The 20,274-nt window shown below is 36.8% G+C and overlaps 1 protein-coding gene across 5 annotated transcripts in view; it reads left to right on the plus strand.

Moving 5' to 3' along the window:
* Window positions 1-20,274, plus strand: part of cadm2a (cell adhesion molecule 2a) — a 511,389-nt gene that overhangs the window by 394,439 nt on the left and 96,676 nt on the right. For 2 of the 5 annotated variants that reach the window (XM_079861624.1, XM_079861626.1), the window contains exon 3: window positions 17,946-17,972. The exons of the other annotated variants lie outside the window; for them this stretch is intronic. In XM_079861624.1, coding sequence (XP_079717750.1) covers window positions 17,946-17,972 — 27 coding nt within the window. The remainder of the gene's footprint in view (window positions 1-17,945; window positions 17,973-20,274) is intronic. 5 annotated transcript variants of the gene reach the window in all.

Genomic DNA, 20,274 nt, shown 5'->3' on the forward strand with positions numbered 1-20,274 from the left:
TGTCACTGAAAAGCATTGTTCTACACTTCCCAGTCATTAAAGGTAATCTTCCTGAAAAATGCGCTCTTTTCTTCAGTCATCACCTTCATATGGGTTATATGTCTCTTAAGGAGCTATATTGTGAAAAATCCGATTATTAATCAATATTAAAGTAAAACATCTGAATGTCTTTAAAACAATATCTACATATAAATAAGAACTAAGTTTTTTTGGTCTGTTTAAAACTTTATGTTTTAGGCTTTGTGCTTTAAACAGACCAAAACACTTATTGTATTATGCTTTTTTTTAAAATGTATGTGGAAAAATACAATTTTGATTTTGAAATGAATTTCTTATTTTGACTTTTTAATAATTCCCTTGACATATCATAACCTGAATGCTATTATTGAAGCTTTTCCTGTTTTTATTTATTTATTTTGATCATATAAACAATCAGAGAATTGCATTATGCTTTATTTTTGGGGTTCCTGAGATGGCTACTGTGCACAAAAATAATATAACTGACTATTTGCAGGTTTTTAATCGTCAGTGATATACAGTAGTATACACTTCCATTCAAAACATTTGGGGTTATAAGGATTTTGTTTAAAGAAATTTAACAGACATATTTAATTGATCAAAAGTGACAGTAAGAACTTTTACATTGGTAAAAAGATTTCCATTTTAAATAAATTTGGTTCTTTTAAACTTTTTATTCATGAAATAATCCTGACATAAATGCATCATGGTTTTCACAAAAATATTAAGCAACTGTTTTAAACATTGATAATAATGAGAAATGTTTAGCAGGAAATCAGCATATTAGAATGATTTCTGAAGGATCATGTGACACTGAAGACTGGAGAAATGATGCTGAAAATTCAGCTTTGCATCACAGGAATAAATAAAAAAAATTCTGAAAACATATATTTTAGATAGTAATAATATTTCACAATATTACTGTTTTTCTGTATTTTAGATAAAGTTTGTAGGATGTAATGAAAAGCTTCAAAAATATATGTGGTTAATATAATTAGGTTATTTCATGAAAATATTAAGGTATCAGAAATGCAATTTCCCCTTTTCACATGTATTTGCATAAGATCTAACTTTATGTGCAATAAACCGCAAATTAGAGGAAGTTGATCTTGGCACTATTAACAATGTACACAACAGAACTGATTGTTTACAAATGATAAGGACTCTATTTCTCATACAGTGTTTTTCTAATATGAAAACAATATCTTAAGAGGATTTGTGCACTGTTATATTGTCACATCTTACCATTCGGTACCAAAACGTATTCAATGGAACATGTTGAATCTAAGAGGTGTGGTGTTAGCTATTCCGAATTATACATTCAGTGTCCTTTCCCACAGTTTTTCACTGTCAGTCAATCTCAAACACTGTCTATACAGAGAGGAAATTTAAAATGGCCCTTGCTTATTTTCCAACAATTTGATTGGCTGCTACCCTGGAGCGTGTATCAGGTCTTTGTCTTGGTTGACAAGAAGTCAGGCATGAAGGATATGACATTGTAATGAGTCACCGTTATCGCGGCCATTAGAAGGCCCGCACGCCGAAGTTTGAGTGACTGGTGTAGGAAGGCAGACGCTAACAGTCCGCGTGGATCCATCAAGCTCCTGCCATTGTTCGCCCGCATTAGAGGGGCAGCTTTCTAATGGTAATTGAGTTTGTTTCGTTTGCCGAAAGCAGGAAAAATGCCACCGGCTCCACTGATGAGGGTCCTTGATTAGGCCTCAGCTTTATTTCCCATTCTTTTTACACAACTGGAGAGAGCGTTTCACATAAGTGATGAGACAGGCTCTCTTCAGCAGGACCCCAAGAGGGAGTTTCGCGGTCCCAGCGGGTCCCCGTGCACGCGTAATGCGGGAGCTTTATGCTGATGTGAAATGCCAAGGGTGCAGGCAGCCATCCATCATTGTTACGGCTTTGGCTTCTGTTTGGACTCAGTGCAGGAGACACATTTTATTCCCTATATTAATTATTTTACTCATTGCAGCTTTAGTTTACTTCAGGTTTAGTTGCTCAGAACAGATTTTTCAACTCAAGTACATCTGATAACACGGTGCGTTTTACCAGTAAATGTTAACCGATCGCATAGCCTCTTTCCACAGATATTAGTGGCTAATTATCCAGCCCAGGTTCTACCAAAATTGTAGCAAAACTCAAAATATGTACCTATACATACAATAGGCTGCATACAATTCAAGCAGTTTCCAACTGAAATGTACACTAGAGACTGTAAAACAGGCAAAACTTTTATTCTTTTTCACACAAATTATGATTAAAGGGGGTGATTATTGATTAATGAATTTTCACGCAGTTCTTTGCACAATACTATGTTATCACCTCAAAACACTTTTAGCATAGTTGATGATTTTGTAAAGTAATACTGTCATGCACTTCTCCAAGACACAAGGTTGTGGATCCAAATTTATTTTATTAAAGGGCAATCCAAAGGTGTAATCCAATAAACAGGCAAAAGGCCAAAAGCACAGGATAAACAGTCCAAACAATAATAGGGCACAGGATCACAGGCAAACAGGAGAAAACCAAGAACCAGGTAGAAAGTCAAAACCATGAACATGAGAAACAAAACGCTCAAAAATGCAGTGGAGACACATACAAGACTTCACAAAGGCTTACAACCAGGCTTATATAGGGTGAGCTACCAAGGCTAATTAGACATGGCTGAAGACAATCATGGATGATGAGACCGGGAAGTGAGTTATGTGAAATTATGGGTTATGGGTTATTGTGATAAATACAAAGTTCTGGCATGAAACTCTAGATGGTGCAGGTTAAAGGGGTCATATAATGGTATATGCACTTTTACAAGTTGATTGTACTGAAATGTGTGTTGGCAGTGCCTGTACACAACCATCATAAAATGATAAAAATCCATCCAGTGTTTTTTTTTAAATCATCTTATGTTTCCCCCTCTCCTAAATCAAGCCGTTCGACCGTGTGACGTCACACGGTCGGACGCCCCTCCCACAATGGTGATTGACAGACCCGTTTCAACACAGACCCGCCCTCGCGCCCTCGTGAGTGAGCTGTCAATCATAGCCCGCACCAACCGGCGCGTTCATTGCTGATAGCTGGAGCACTGTCTATGGGCAGAATGGCGTCTAAGCAATTGTGGTGTTCTTGGGTGTAATAACGAACACAGCAGTCATTTTGATGTTCCTAAATCCGAACCGCTGAAGACGCAGTGGCTGAGTTTGTTTTCGAAGGGAATATTCCCCACAACGTCAATGCTTTCATGTTTGCGCGAATCATTTCACACACACCAGACTGCTTTACAAACGAGGGTCAGTATAAAGCTGGTTTTACTAAGAAGCTGCTCCTGAAAAAAGGATCAGTACCAACTATTCGTTCCTGCTGCACCTCCAGAAGAAGAAGTGAGTGTAACGTTTTATTAACCTTTATATTAATCTTTATATTAATCTTTGCAAATCGCTTGCTGCACGCTTCACGATGAATGCGGCTGTTTACACTCAGGGTACATTACGGCATGTTTTCTATGCATGACGTTCTCAATATAATTCATAATCCCATGTTTATAATAAACAACGCGTTGTGGTTATTGTGTTATTGTGTTACAAACGGTGTACGCACAGAACAGAGGGGCGGGGTGAGCAAAGCTCATTATCATTTAAAGACACATGCACTCAAACGGCGTGCTGAAAACAGGTGACCAGGTAAAATGAGTGTTTTCTTACAATACTAATGAGAATTTTTAATTAAAGTATATTACAAACTTTTAATTTAGACCCTAAAGAATCATATTAGCTTGTACAAAAATGACATTATATGACCCCTTTAATAGGTCATTTTACTCATCTGTTCATAATCACATCGTTATCCATAGGGCACAACTGATTAGTTCCCTCCGTATCAGTAGCCAATGAGCGCGCTGCTCAACCTTCAAATACTTGGGTAGCATTTGCCTTAGCAGTGCAGCGCGCTTCAGAAACCCTCCACCTTCCCCAGCTCCACCTGTATAAATCTGCTACGGGTAATTCATGTACGCTATATTGTACAGCAGCAGCACGTCTGTCTTGCTCACAGTAGCGTGTCGTGTATGTATTGGCAGTAGCAAGTCCCGCAGCAGCAGTAATAACCTTTAGCAGCAGAAGCAATAAAAGCAGTAGCAGATCTATTCCGCCAAGACCAAACATACAACATTGTCATACCCATTTGCCGATACCTTAATCGGTTGTGATTAAGGTTGGGCACATTGTTTTAAAACGCAACCTTTTATTCACTTTCACCTTTTAGTGACACTCATCAGACATTTCATTTCTGAATTACTGAGATATGCGCATGAACTAACATAACAAAATGTTGGCACAGTCACGTTTATCTGTTTTGGAGAAATTTTAACATGCTTTTTAGTGCCACATACTGGAGAGTCACACAAAACGTGCAAGAAGCAACATTACTGTATCACTTTGCAAAAATGTTGACACAGGTGCATATTTTTCATAAGTCTGGGTTGTAATTTTCTGGATCAAAAATCTGCCTCAATAAACCAACGATTAGACGAGAATATAGCAATGGACGAAGGCATTGTGAGAAACATAATGGCGGAGGATGTGTCACATCTCATAGCAATAAACATCCAGTCAGGAAAACTCTGTTTCTTGAGAGTATATGAGTTGAAGATGGCAGAGCTCATCTGGAAAAGAAAACGAAACGGTAAACTGATAAACAAAGTGTCCTTTAACGTCAGCAAAAAGGTCACTGTGTGTTCGTGCTGAAGAATATTGAAGGGCTGATTTGTAGCAGTGAACTTTTGGCTACAAATTTAAATCATTAATACTTGTCCGTAAATGTCAAATCGGTAATAACACTCAAACCAATAACATGAAGTTGTTGTTAATGAGTTAAAAGCAATACAGTTAATGAGCTCCTTTATAATGACTTGTGTTATAATGGGATGCTCAGCTTCTTCTTAAGTCTGATATAATCAAATATTATATTTCACAAAGGTGCGATATGTTTCTCCAGCACACAGTGTGCAATAATAATTGAATATTACTTTAAGCTATTGAAGTCTTTTATTCCAATAATACAAGTGTTAGACATGAAGTGAAGCCTCACTGGACGGCCTGACTCAGTACTGCTTTTTCCAGCCATAGTTGAAAGCAATATCAGATGTCAGCGAAACAGCAGTGCCCCGTAGACTACAGTAACTGAAACTGCAGGCTAAAAAGAGCGAATCAAGTGTTAGACCGAGTCTCATCTGCTTTAAAGTATTAAAAGTCCCCCAGCGCTGCCTGCAGACACCCACCCTTACACGGAAACAGTACGACAGCATTTCCAGCCCACCCGCTGTAGCAAGTTTTTACCAGGCCTGTTGCTATTTTATGCCGTTTAGAAGAATAAAAAAAAGTCATCAAACCTGTGAAATAGCACAAATTGAAGTGTGGGAATTATTGACCAAACAATGTTAAAAAACAATCCAAATCAGCCTGATCATTGAGGAAGTGTTTGGCAAGTTCTGCAAGTAACCACACACAGACTGGCCTGAAAACACTGCTCTGCTGTGATTAATGTTGTATCGTAAAAGACCTGAATAATGCACAATCCGAGGGGTCCGTTTTCGCAGCGACACTGCATGTGGTTACAGTATGACTGGAAAGATGTTTCTGCTGACCTCGATTTCATCCTCATGCACAAATCCCAGGTGTCTTTATGCTGTCAGACGCACACTAAATTGCTTTATCAAGTGGCCCCTTATGTATTTATGAATTCTGTGTGTGGATCGCGTGCCGTGAACGAGGGCCTGCGCTTCTGTGTGGGAAATGAATAATAGACGGAGTGGAAGGGGAAATATGGACGAGTTATACAAGCAGGCCTTGGGGTGGATGAGGGCGGATGAACTTCCCCTTCATCCTTCCTCTGACAAACCGTAATTTATTATGGTAAATATGGCAGGTAAAAGGCAGAAAGAAGTCGCTTTCTTAGAAAACACCGGACCATCTTCCCTCTTTCTCTCTCCGTCTCTGTCTTTCCCTTTGAGGGCTTCACGCTATCCTCATTACAGAAAAGCCGACACACAGTGGCACGGCTGCTCTATCGGCATCGATTTCACCGGTCATTGATGAAGAGCCTTCCCTCAGGAGTCGTCAAACTTCAAAACTGCGCTCAGAAGTCTTTGTTAGCGAGTTTCCACAAAGTGACACAGTGAAAAGAAATAAAAGTAGCCTGAAAATGAGAGGCCAGGTCTTGTTATGAAATATTGACAGTCTGACATTTGCTCTGTATGGTCTGTGTTTTCATTCTGTCTTTCCTTCCTCTTTAGATCCAAAGAGATGAATACACCACACTTCATCTTTTCTATTACTGGCATTCACTATGAACCAACTTATATTTTTTCAATATTTATAGAAACTTTTTAAAAGGGATTGTTTGTTTTTTTTTTTTTTTTTGTTTGTTTTTTAAATGGATAGTGCACAGAAATTCTGTTTTTTATTTATCCTCATGTCTTTTTATAACCTGTTCAAAATATCAGAATAAACCCGTTCAAAAATATTGTATATGTTAATACATATAATATAATATAATATAATATAATATAATATAATATAATATAATATAATATAATATAATATAATATAATATAATAAATACATTTTAATTTTGTATATATTTGGATAAAAAATGTTTTAAGAGATTTAAATATTGTTAATTGAAATTATAATACAGTATAATAATAATATAATAATTTAATATTAAATTTAATAATTTAATTATATAGTATAATAATTTGAAATAATATAATATAGCTACAATAAATATCTATTTTTTGAACAGGTTTGTTCTGGTTCAGCCTGAATGAGCCCCTCTTTGAGCAATTAATGACTTTTCATTTTCGGTTCTTCTTATTTTATTACTGATTGTGTCTGTGAATATCTCCCTTCCTTGATGTGCAGAAAAATTATATTTTATAGTCAACGAGCCTCTGCATATGCCCCCCCATCCCCCATCCATCCGTCCGTCCATCCATCCATCATTCACAAGATCACAAGAACTATTCATTTGAAGAAACAGAGCGAAATGTGTGGGGGAAAAATATATGTGGTTGAGTAATGGGCATGCCCCAGCTGTCTGTCATTCTCAGCAGTACCTGTTTGACTCCACTCGTTTGAAAGATTCATGATTTCTATATCCTTCAGCTTACTGAAAATTGGAAAATGTAACACCAGCACATAAGAGATTTTTTTTTAATGTCCAAAGTGTCAGTGTTTTATAGAGCTGCCGACTGCTCCAGTCGCTGTAGGGGGTCCCGAGTTTCTCTGATCCGCTGTGTGAAACAAGGCCTGGGGAGACGGGTGGAATATTTAAAGATCAAAGTTCTATCCTTTTCACTCTGTCTTTTAAGAGAAATGTGGCAGAATGTGTGAATGATTGAGGCATTTGCACATTGTGACCTCGGGCTGAATTGTTGCATATTGACTAGAATGTTTGGTAAAATGGTGCGAGTGTGTATTGTATTGGTCATTTGTTGAGTCAAAAATATTCTCTTTTATATTTTAGCTTCATCTATTAACTTGTTCTCAATTCATTTATTGCAATATATTTTACTATATCTAGTCATTTGCAATTTTTCTGCTTACATTGTTAGAATTGTTTTAGAATTTTTAAAGAATTTAATTTTGGATTATTATTATTAGTAGTAGTAGTATTTAAGAAATACCTGTATTCAGCAAGAATGCATTAAAGTATTCAAACGTGACAATAAGACTTTAACATAACTGTTTTCAACGTTGATAATAAGGAAATGGAATAATGATGCTGAAGATTCAGCTTTGCCATAAAATGAATATAATACATTTTAAATATATTTATAAATCTTACTGACCTCAAACTTATTGAATGGTAGTGTGTAAAAAAAAAAAAAAAAAAAAAAAAAAAAAAATTGTTATGTGTATATATATCAAATATACAATATAAAAATGGTTAGTTAAAGTTCAATCTACGTTTACACACGGATAAAAGAGGTCACACATTTGAAAGTGTGACTTTGGTTTCAGTGACTGTATCACAAAGAGGAAGGTCCCTATGTGATCTTTTGTTTATGAGACCAACCAGATCTGTTTCACTTCTTGTTTCTTATAGTAATACATTTGAAAGAATGTTTGCTTCCTGATTCACTCTGGCATTTTTTATTTATTTTTTTATCACTAAATTGTTAAAAATAGAAATGGACAGGAAATACTCTCTATATACAGAGGGAGGACTCGAGTCAAGCGACTACCACTGAGATGAATCTAACATATTCTTTACCTTCTTGATTTAGACTGATTGGAGGAAAAAGTCAGAAAGGTTTTAATACTCATACTTTGCAGACGTGACCTTTCCCAGCATACCGCTCAAATCCGAGAGACTAGAGGTGCTCTCACTTAAAAAGTCAACCATTAAGCCACATTCGCTCGTAGTTGGCCTTCTGACGGTTAGTGAAGTTTGATCCGTCTATTGGCCTCAAATCAAGTCTCTGGTTTTGAATAGAATTTATTTGTAGGGTCAAAGTAAACTTTCCTTGTTCATCCAGGAAACGATTTGCATAGTAGCGCCCACAGTCACGTATTGTGTGCGGAGGTGATTGCGTTTACTGCTCAGCTGGGCCTTTTTGTTTATTTAAATGATGAGCAGGTTGGTGCCGAAGAATTCCAGCGTAATCACTTTAAGGAGGGTAAATCAAATATTCACGATTAAATGAAAAACAAACACAACAGTGCCTCTTTGTAATGTGAGACAACAAGGTAGAATCGACGGGATGTAATAAAGAGGACTCGGAAAAAGCACGTTTAAGTGGGCGTGATTAGATTTATTAGCCGTTTGCATGAAGATGGTCACCGTTTGCCTATCAAGCAATGACTCATGGGTTAGTAGCGAGGAACATGAAAATACCCAGATGAAATAATTTCCAGTCCAATTGATGTGATTGCGCTTGATCTAATTTTAAACTTCAGATATTGGGTGTTTACCTATCATTTAGGCCTGTGATAGCATGCTAACATACCAATGAAAATCATGATCCAACACTCAAAAAAATGAACTAGGAAGGTTGTGCACTTTACATACTATATTTATATTTAGTTTACTTATAATAATTGTGTTTGTTGACTTGAAATTTTTTTTCTATTAAGGTCCACGTAATTATGCCTCAACTTAACAGTACAAAATCCTAATGCGTTGTCTAAACACAAACCATTTATGTTAAGTAAATAATTCTTACATCCAGATGGTGGCAGTATAGTGCGACGCCAACTGCCATTTTGCCCTAACTTAATTTGATTGTGTTCAATCTGCTTATATATGAAAAATTTAAGTTTACTTAATCCGTTTGTGTTGTCATTACTTGAATGATTTGTGTTGCATTAACTGAAACTTGGCAGTGCTTGTTAGTTCCCAGCATGCTTTGCATATGTTTGAATTAAGAGAGAATAAATGTTAAAATGAAGTGTTATTTTATGTTTTTTGAGAAAATGAGAAAAGGGGAAGACTTGATTGTGTGTAATTGTGTTTAATGTTCAATTACATTTGGAATTATTAGATCCATTTAAATTACAGTGGGTTACCATTGTGTAAAAAGAGTGGAGCATTTTGTTTGGCTGTGGACTGATTCAGATACTTTCAAATGCTTTGGTTAAAGGAACATGTAAATCTTACCATTTAAGATGCTAATATGTGTTATTGCTAGCTGATAGATATCTATAGTCTGTCAATTTAATTATGTGTCACTTAAATGAATGGAATATTAAATAAGTTGGATTCACAAATTTTGTTAGTACATATAACTTAACTGACTTTAGTTAGTTAAACTCAAACGTCTCTTATTGAGCAAAAATGATTGATAATAGTTGGCTTGAGTCCAAAATATTATTTATCCCTAAAACAACCACATTAAGTTAGATAAACTTAATTATTTGTTTTCAACTTTCATAATTAAATTAAGTGGAACCTGTTGACAAGAAAAAATTAATTAAAGTCAAGGTTTTATTTTTTTGAGTGAAACTTGAGGTCAAAGGATAGATTTAAGGCACAGACTTCCTTTTGCATGTAACCGACTGAAAAGATGCTGACAGGATGAGTTTTGTTGTGCTATACAGATGTCAAAATGCCAAACCGTGCATTAAGGTTTCACAAGATTCGGCGTTTATAGTGGGTTTTTTATTTATTTATTTTTGCCCGTGAGCAATATGTACATGAAACCTCAGCTAGGTTGTAGTGATTAATATTGCTCTCTTATTACAGGAACTGACTCAGAATGTGTGTGTATATTCTTTGAATTCATTACTTGTAGGGGGTTATAAATTTCAAGAGGTCACATGTACTGAATTTAAATGTATGAACTTGATAAAGATTTGATGAAAAGATGAGAATATTTGAGGAATTCTGTTGCCGTACCGGTAACTCAGCCGTCCCAGGTGGGTGGAAAGCAGGGAGGGTGCCAGAATATGGGTTAGCTGTGGGGGGTGTTTGTTACAGAATCAACCTGCTCATATCCAATTAGTTTTATTTATGTCCAATTATGTTAATTGCTGCTCCATGTGGCAAAATATGTTCGTTTTTGAATGGAATTATGCATAACACTTCCGTTGTTTAACCAATGGCACCTACTGCAAAGATATTGCAATATAACTGAATCAAAGTGCCAGAAGCATTTTCCAGGAAATCATTTATAATTCAGCTGGCCTATTGTATTAATAATTTCATTCGATACCTCCTATCAGGTTTCCTTTACAAACAGTCACTCTGAAAAGGATATTAACAGCCATTAAAGGGATAGTTCAGCCAAAAATGAAAGTTCTGTCTTCATTTATTCATCTTCATATTATTGGGTGACGCTCTTCTTCTGCGGAACATATTTTGAAGAATGACTTCTATTGAATGAGACATTTTTCATATATTGTGTTTTTGGGTGAACTATTGCTAACATCAATAAAACAACATCATTTTAATTCCACAATTCTTGAAGTTGTTTTCGGGTTTGTTCAACCATTTTCAAAAACGCAATAAAAACTAATTAGGAATGTTGAGGAGTTTGTGTAAGGTTTTTTGTGCGGTATTATTAGAAAATGACATTTCTGGCTAATGTAAGTCCTAATGGGAATCATTAAATATTTTTCTTAAAGAAATATTTGTTAGCATGATGTAACTCACTGGTTCCAGTAATTTTATCTGGGAGTAAAAATGACTTTTTTCATTCAAGCAAGATCATATTTAGGTAAGCGTGTCATTTATGTGCGTTTAAACACAAGGTTAAATGAAAGCCCTGCAATTCTTGAGAAGCTCGTGTGACATTTATAATAGCTCAAGTGTGTGACTGGGATTAACCTGGATCCAAATCACACTCTGTGTGTGTCAGGCACTGCTCTCTTTTGATTATGAGCATGAAATATGGAAAGAGGAAGTGTGTGTGAGAGAGAGAGAGAAGGATAAAAGAATGAGAATTGTACTGAAGATGCAACTACAAACAGAATATAACCAAAGGAAATCAGATTTGTGTGTGAGAGAGAGTGAATGAAAGAGAATCCGTCAGATCAAATGCTTCTTTATCACTGTAGCATATCAATATTTAGAATATAAAGCATATACATTGTCATTTTTCTTATTTATATAGTTTCTTTCTGTCTTACACTGTATGATGATAACCTAACTAACAGGAAACATTCTCAGGACTTTATTAGGTTATCATTCTGGTTCTCTCTTCAAGGTTTTCTCAATGTTTTGAACAAATGTTCATCCAGTAACATTAATAAACATTATTTATACATCATTCATTGAACTTTTTTTTCTGAAAAATTTTTGTGGTATGTTCAGAATGTTCAGAGATCATTTTTTTGCAAAATTATGAAATGGAATGTTCTCAAACTTCTGCATAACCCAAAATAAAGGGCTCTTTGGAATTTTTTTTTTTTTTTTTTTTACCTTCTAAAAAAGTAAATGGCAACAAAAAACATAAACACCTTTTTGTCCTGATTTATCCATAATTTAAATTTCATTTTTTAATTTGTCAAATGTTAAGTTAAAACTTTTTAATATTTAGTTTAGAATTAATGTTGCAGATTACAGAGAGAGAGAGAGAGAGAGAGAGAGAGAGAGAGAGAGAGAGAGAGATTTTTACATTAAAAAAAAAATATTTATTTTAGTTTTATTCAAGGTGATTAGAGGAAGAGGGATATTATTTGTGGTTAAAACTCCCCTAGTTGAAGCCGATGCTCCCAGTTTTTTACATTTTAAAATGATAAAAAATATAGGGTTTTTTTATATTTTCTTCGTTTGGGGAAAAAAAAAAATTCCTGAACAAGTGTATGCATCCTGATCTTGTGAGTTGTATTGTCTGATGTCACTTACGTCTGTACCAGTCTTGTAACTGTGATAGCAGCTCATATTCTCACTCTAGGAAGAACAGTGGATCTTTAACGAGAGAGAGAGAGAGAGAGAGAGAGAGAGAGAGAGAGAGAGAGAGAGAGAGAGAGAGAGAGAGTGTGTGTGTGTGTGTGTGTGTGTGTGTGTGTGTGTGTGTGTGTGTGTGTGTGTGTGTGTGTGTGTGTGTGTGAGGGATGCTGATTTTATTTAGCCTCATTTAGGTTCACCAGAAACCACTGCAGGAGTGGAGAAGTAATGAGCCCTAAATGCTGGCTCTTCCTGATTTTATTTCATGTTATTTCATTTGATTTTATGCTATTTATTTCTCCCTCTCACCGGGGCGCTATAGCGCGGCGAGTGCTTGCGGCTATGCTAAATTGCCAAATTACCATTCTGAAACAGCACAAACAGGGTATTAGCAATCAGGAGCTATTGCCACGCTGCCACCGCTCAAGCAATTGAAAGGTGCAGAGCGCTGACTTCTGCTTGCGATTTGCACCGCATGTGGCATGATGTTGGTAAAGGACCTCGCTTTAAATATTTAAAGGGCCCAAAGGAGAAAAAGATGCTGGATCGAAACAGATGTATAGTCATAAGTCATAAAATTAAAGAGAAAGGGAGATTACATCACCCAGTAGCCCATAGATATTAATAAATACTATAACAGTATATAAATAATGCTCAACTAACACTAGGACATTGTGTATTAGCTTAGCAACATGCTAACATCAAACTCTATTGGAAAGCATTTGTAGAAAAACAATTCCAGAAAAAACATGTAATCATGGGAACATAACTGTAGCTCAACCAATGCCTTGAGTTTGGGGCGGGGCTATCTATTTAGCCAACCAATAGCAGGTGGAGAGTGTGTTTGAGAAACCTATTTTTAACATTTTTAATTTTAGTTAATAACAACACACATAATCGAATAAGCATACAAAAGATATAGGACACAAATATGTATCCCCACTTAGTTTTTAGCAGTGCATTCTGGGATTGAACTAAAAATGTTATACTGCTATATCCTAATCAAAGAAAATGTCTCAGCCAAGGGCGCATCTGGTGCTCACAAACAAAACTATGGGTGCTCCAGAAGGGGAACAAAATATCAAAAATCAAAAATGGTAAAAATCAAAAATGACAGGGCTACATTGCGTTTTAGCCCAAACAGACCCTGACATTGTGGGTTTTTAAGATGTAGCCCTGTCTTACAATAAAGGCTTTTTACCTGTCTAACTATGTAAGTGCCTGGACATGGATTTTCTTGTTCTACAACAGGTTCCACCTACCATTTATGTTATACTGCTATAGGATCTGGCCAACATGATGTAGCTTAGAAAGCAGTAGTCACATCTCAAATGTCCCTATGATGCCTTAAAATGCTTTAGGTATGCAGCTCATTTGGTTTTGGATCACAACTTTTTGCACAGATTAATCAACCTTTTTCACTTCCATTGTCTCAGTCTGCTCCGCGTGAAATCTCAAAGTCACTTCAAAAACTGATCTCACATCAGCAAAAAAATGCCTCTGCAGGAATGTTCTGGAACGTCGTCTAAGGAATGAGTTCCGTTCTGTGGTCCACCTGTGTGTGATTTCTTTAAAACGTGGCTTAAATCAAGTCCATTTGTTTCTCCTCCTGCTGTTCAATCATTGTAATGGTATTACAGACAGCAGAATTTACTGCTTGGATTCAGCAAGTGGTCTTTCCTACTAAAACAAAAGTTTAGGGCTCACAACTGAGTGGATAAATCACCCGCACACAAACTAGCCCAACCGGGACATCCTTTATTGTTGTAGTTTTTTTTTTGTGTGTATGTGTGTGGATGTTGTTGTGTGTTTAGTGTAGTGTGTATCGTGCACGGCAGATATTTGTTCAACCACAAGTTGTCAAGCATTGTTTCGAAGATCTCGGCCCTCTTGATCTGAGCTTTTCCCAGCATCAATAATGCAGGTGTGTTGAATTATTAACTGATGGCCAGAATTCTCAAAATGGCATACTGGGATTTTTGTCACCTTTTTGGCTGAAGGAGACTGGTGGCCCCTTTTCCTCTCTTTCCACTCCTTCCTATTTTCCCTCCTACACAACCAGACTTGGGTAATGCATCCCTGGAGGATGCTGCTTAGTCGCTGTCAGTCAAAACTTTGCCACAATTTATGGCCTGAAACGATGGGTTTAAAGTGGAAGGCATTTAGCAAATCTCCACACTGAGGCCACTTCTTCATTTTCCAGCCACTTTTATTTGTAATGACAATTTGGGTTGTAAATTTCCAACTTAAGACCAAAAACTAACCAAATCTTCATTTTGTTCATGAATGTGTACAAGCAATAGCCTGGCAAGCCAGACCTACATCAAGATGTTGGGTCTGGCAACTCACCATAGACACGGCTCAATCCGAGGGGCGGGATAAACGGCTGTCTTTTCTGCACGCAATAGGACAGCGCTTCAACCAACCAGAGCGTTTTCCCAACAGCGGAGCTAGTTGATAGATTCAACTTTTGCCATATCTGGCCGGCAAAACTACGAACACATCTTACTTTTTTTAAGAATGACTTAAGTGCCGTTCTATGCTCTTTTCTCAAAGAAAAACCTAACTCCAAGTCCTCCAGAGTCACGGACAAAGCCGATTCGAAAGATGTTCGCCATAAGCTCCGCCATTCTTTGTTTTCAAGTGGCAGGTAACCGTCGCAACTCTGTTGTCATTATGTTAAGCCCGCCCCCGCCTACTCTATACACGACGTGATTGGCCTGACCCAATTTAGGTTTTTGCAGCTCGAAAGTCAATGGAGAGTTGCTAGACTGTCCTGGCTGCAAAATACATTTAGCTGCCGCTAGGGTGAGTCTAGATTTCTAGGCTATACAAGCAACCCAATCTCGTGAGAAAATGTAACTATTTTACGATGTGGTGGTTTTGTGTGATTAGATTTTTAGAAAAAGATTAGCATGAAGGTCCACCCCCTAAACATAACTGTCAATGGGGCGTATGGCAGATTGTGTGAAATAGTATGATCATTCAAATTCATATGAATTAGCCACCAATTCGCTAAAGTGTAAAATAATTATGAATTGCCCTGAGATTGTGATGATACAAGGCGATTAAATAGTAGTTCAGGTCACATTGCATTGGATGTTTATTGACACAGGTCAGACTTTAAGATAAATTTGATTCCTGGGACCAGAGTTTGAGGTGAAATATTATTTTTCTGACTATTTGTCTTTTTTTTTTTTTCTAGTTTTAGTAAGCAAGTAGAACCAATTGATGTATTTATGCCTTCAGAGCACTAACAAATGATTCACAGTTCACTGTGAGGTGAATTTCACCACTTCTGGATTCTGCTCAGAGGGCGAAGCTGAAAGATTTGTGAAGTTGTCTTTCCTTCTGATTTATTTCCTCTTAGACTTTTAGCACACACTTGGGTTCAAGTCTCATCATCTGCATGTCTTTGAACTATGCTAATCGAATTTCAAAGAGTGCTCACTTCCCTCCTGATTGCAACAATTACCAGAAAGACCCCTAACCCCACCAGACTGTCTGTCAAACTCATGGAAAAACGTATTGAATGTATAGAAATGCGCCACGGTGCCAGGTGCTTTTGTCATTGTGCCCGTGTTTTCAGTCGAAAGTGTTATTTAAACATTTTAGGAGCCATTTTCCAGCTTCAGTCTATAGTATTGTGTCGTGTTGTAGTGTTGTTGTATACAATAATTGTGCATTATAAGCACTCAGCCTTAATGGTAAATGGATAGCTTTGTTTGAGTGGATGCTTTTGGTGCACAAACATGTCAGAAGATGGGCTGAATTAGGCTGGTTTGTTTGTTCAGTCATTCAGCGGGCACGGACAGCTTGTTGTGTCTGGCTAATTGGGAGTCTGTTGCAGAGAGCTCTTTGGTCTGATCAATAGCCATTCACCAGGCAATAACATAACAGAGGATTGTGGCTCTACTCGTCTGAGACAGACCCACACAGATTCCGCAAAACAATCCAACACCTTTCTTGTGCTCATAGCACTGTCAATCTTAGTTTTACAAAAGCAGGTTTTCCACCAATACTGCACACTTTGTGTTCCATGAAAAAAAATGCACAATGTGTTACATGCACACTATAATTTTTTTGTGTGTGTGTGTGTGTGTGTGTGTGTGTGTGTGTGTGTGTGTGTGTGTGTGTGTGTGTGTGTGTGTGTGTGTGTGTGTGTGTGTGTGTGTGTGTGTGTGTGTGTGTGTGTGTGTGTGTGTGTGTGTGTGTGTGTGTGGTGAGAAAAATTACATATGCTAGAAAAATTGATGTTTTGGCCTGTCCTACCTCAGAGGTCTTGACATTCTAGACTGTATCTAACCATTAAAATCATACAGCAGTGTCATCATTTTGACATAATCTGTTGAATTTAATTGAAAATTGAAATTACTAACTATTTGCAATTACAAAAATACTAATATTTAGCTTAACTACAGTAATTGCAATTACAAAATAACTTTATATTTAGCTTTGTATGCAATGCTATTTATTTTGTATTGCATGATTCCCTCCTTTACAATAAATGCTATATTGTAATACGTATTCCAAAACAGAAGATTAGTATGCGTTGTATTAATTGTTTTATTATGATTAATCTATTCATTTATTTTATTTGAAAGATTGACAAAAGGCTGCATTTTATGGATTTATTAAGAATTATATGTATGCTATGTAATATAATTTTGTTCATAAAATGATCATTTAAATTGTTACATAAGAAGTATATAATCAGTAAAGAGAGAAGTGAATTCAAATATTTTTCAATTTTTTCAATTTTTAGACAGGTAGTTTTGAGATTCAGTTGTAAGAAAAAAATGAATGATCAACAACAAATATAAATAATTTTAATTGAATATTTTTTTTCGATTTGTGGAAAATATGTTTAGAACTATAAAACAACAATTGGCCCCACATTATCTAGCCCATTCTATTTTTATTTGTTTATTTGGTTGTTACTGTAGTTTTATAGATTTGGTTTGTTTTGATGTTCATTTTATGAAAGCAAGGTTTTATTTTATTTTTTCGCATGTAATATGTAATCTGACCTCCCAAGGTTGATGAATTGGTAAAAGAAAAGGAGTTTTGGACCTTACTGGTGGGAAGTGCTGTATATGTATGCTAGGAGAGAGTGTCGCATATGAAGTTGTAAATTTGCACTTGTTATCAAAGACAATTCTGTGGTATATTAGGTGAGCTGTGTATGCTTGGTATAAAAGCATTGGCCTGTCTGTGCAGCTGAATGTTGTCGGCAGTGTATCGTGAACCTTAGTAGTCTGTAGTGGATAGTGTTTGCAAATGACAAGCATCCAGTTCAAGTGGCTCATTGTTGTGAATCAGACAGATACGAATGAGATTTTTCACAACTGGAAGATTAGTATGCTAGTTTAACACATTTTTCACCCTCTTGAAACTGGCCTGTTCTAACTGAATGTTTTCTCCTCCTGTCCTTCTCTTTCTCTCCCTCTGAACCTGTCTGTCCTTCCCTGTCTTCCTTTCTTCCTTCCCTCCATCCTTCCCCTCCCCATCACGCTCTGCGATACCAGTGGCGGCAACGAAAAACAAAGTGAGAGGTGAGTTGGATCCTCCATCTTCCCTGCTGCTTGATAAATGGGAAGACACCATTCTAAATAAGCTGAGCTGAGATAGCTGCCTTATCACTGCTATGAGCCAGGCCGGCAGTACCACCATCCTGTTCCTTTCCACACTGCCATTATTTTTGCTATTTACTACCCCTCTCTACCCTAGCCCTCCTCAAACTATTCCTTCTCTCCCTTTGCTTTACTTCCCTTGCCATCCTTTCTTCCTTGTCATCTTTTCCAACTAACAAGAAAGTTTCTGAACTTCAATGCTTCACAGAGCTTAGTCGCATGTAGTGACTTGTAGCATGGCTAACCTTTGTGTGAAATGACTCTAAAACATAATATGACAGTATCACTGTTTGTATCACTCGGTTTGTCTGTGTTTGTTCCAGGCAGACTGGCAGTCTGTGTTTTTCAGTGACTCTCTCTCTGCAGGTTATGCCGTTACACCAGTAGGTGGCGATAAGTGACCCAATCGATAAGTGGTCTTTATGAGAGTGTCACTGAATAATTCATTCACAACACTGATTCATTCATATAAGTGAGTCAATGAATCATTCATTCAACCTATTTGTTCAAAAGTGAACAAAAGGGAACCATTCAGTTTTCATATATGAGTGAGTCATTGAATCACTCATTCATTCATTTGTTACTCAGAGATGCGGTTCTGTTGTGACTTTGGAAATGGCAATATTGTGTCTAAAATGGAAGTTACTCAATATTAACTTGTTATACATATTAAACTTGCATAAATCAAGCATTAGTACTGGCAGATCACGTCAGCCAAGCTTGCATTAGCTGACTCTCATCTGATCCACATCTATCTAGGAATACAACGCCTAACACAGCATCTCTATAAGGTCCATTGAGTATTATCAGCAGCTATATTGCGTTTCTCAGGAGCTAATTACCCTCCTCCATCCCCAGCTCCTCCCCCCGTCCAGTCAGGGCTTGGCCTTCCGATATTCCTCTTCAAACCAAACTCATTTTTTTACTTTTATACAATAACTTATTTACACTGTAAAAGAAGTTGCTGCCTTAAATTTGTAAGTACAACCAACTTGGCTACATTTCAACTTAAGATATATTAAACTGACTTAAAAGAAATGAGTTGAATCTTGTATAACTTAATTATAACTTAACTCAATAATTTGAAAATTGCTTACCTTATTATATACCTTAGAGGTATAATAATGTAAAACATAAGTTGTCAGGACTTATCGATCATATTTTTTTTTTTACAGTGTACTGTAGCTAATATTTTTCGGTAGTCCTGCAAATAATTTCTTTCTCCCGCTATCAGCGGATACAATATTCCCTCCCACACTGCGAGTCCTGCGAGAGTGCAGACCAAGCCTATTCTTATATATATAAAAAAATACATATAATAATAATAAAAAAGTTTTTCAGCATAATCAATTATTGTGAATTTTATATTAACAACATTTCATAGATCTAGCTGATGCCAAAAAGTTTAAGCTTTAAAGCAGCATGCGTGTCTAGAAAATATTTTTCATTGAAGAAACAATCAACAATGCATGCCATTTTAAAGCTACACTGTGTGATATTTTCCCCCATCTAGCGGTGAAATTGTATATGACTACCCAGTGAATATTAGTTTCTGTTCCTTTCAATTTCGAGGGCGTTTTAACTCATACGGTGGCCATATTATTCCAAGATTAACATGGCTTCCAGTTCGACTTCGTCCAATTGCGCCTTTAAAACTATCACCTGTGATCCGTCGCAGCACAGATTTATGTTACAAGGTAAACAATACTTTTTCACCATTGACGCGAGGAAAAGTAACGCAAGTTATACTAGAGGTCATTCTGGCGTTATGCACAACCATGCTATGGTTAGACAAGCAACTATAAAACTTCGAATTTACACAAATAGGCTGAATTACCTGTCGAGAAGAAAGCAGGCAACTTCGGCGTCCGTTTTAAAATCTTTGCTCCTCATGAGCTCTTTCCATCTGGGAAAAGTTACTCCAGTATTGACTTTGGTCTTGCTGATTTGCCTGTCGCGTTGACGTTTAATTCTCTCTTTCGCTTCCTTGGCGACTCTGCTACATGTCCTCGAAAATAGGCGTGATCCTCCATCAGCAATCTTGCAAATCTGCCGGCAGTCGCGAGTAATCTCCCCCTCGCATTCGTCTCTGTGTCACTGAGTGTAAAGCGCGAAAGGCGAAGCTTGAATTTACAGGTATGTCCCTCTTTGGCTAATGTAGTTTCAAGATGGAGGGGCAACATGGCGACCGGCATACGAACCCCTCACCTGTATGTACTTTCAA

This window comes from Squalius cephalus, assembly GCF_949319135.1.
Source record: "Squalius cephalus genome assembly, chromosome: 24".
NCBI classification, from domain to species: Eukaryota; Metazoa; Chordata; class Actinopteri; order Cypriniformes; family Leuciscidae; genus Squalius; species Squalius cephalus.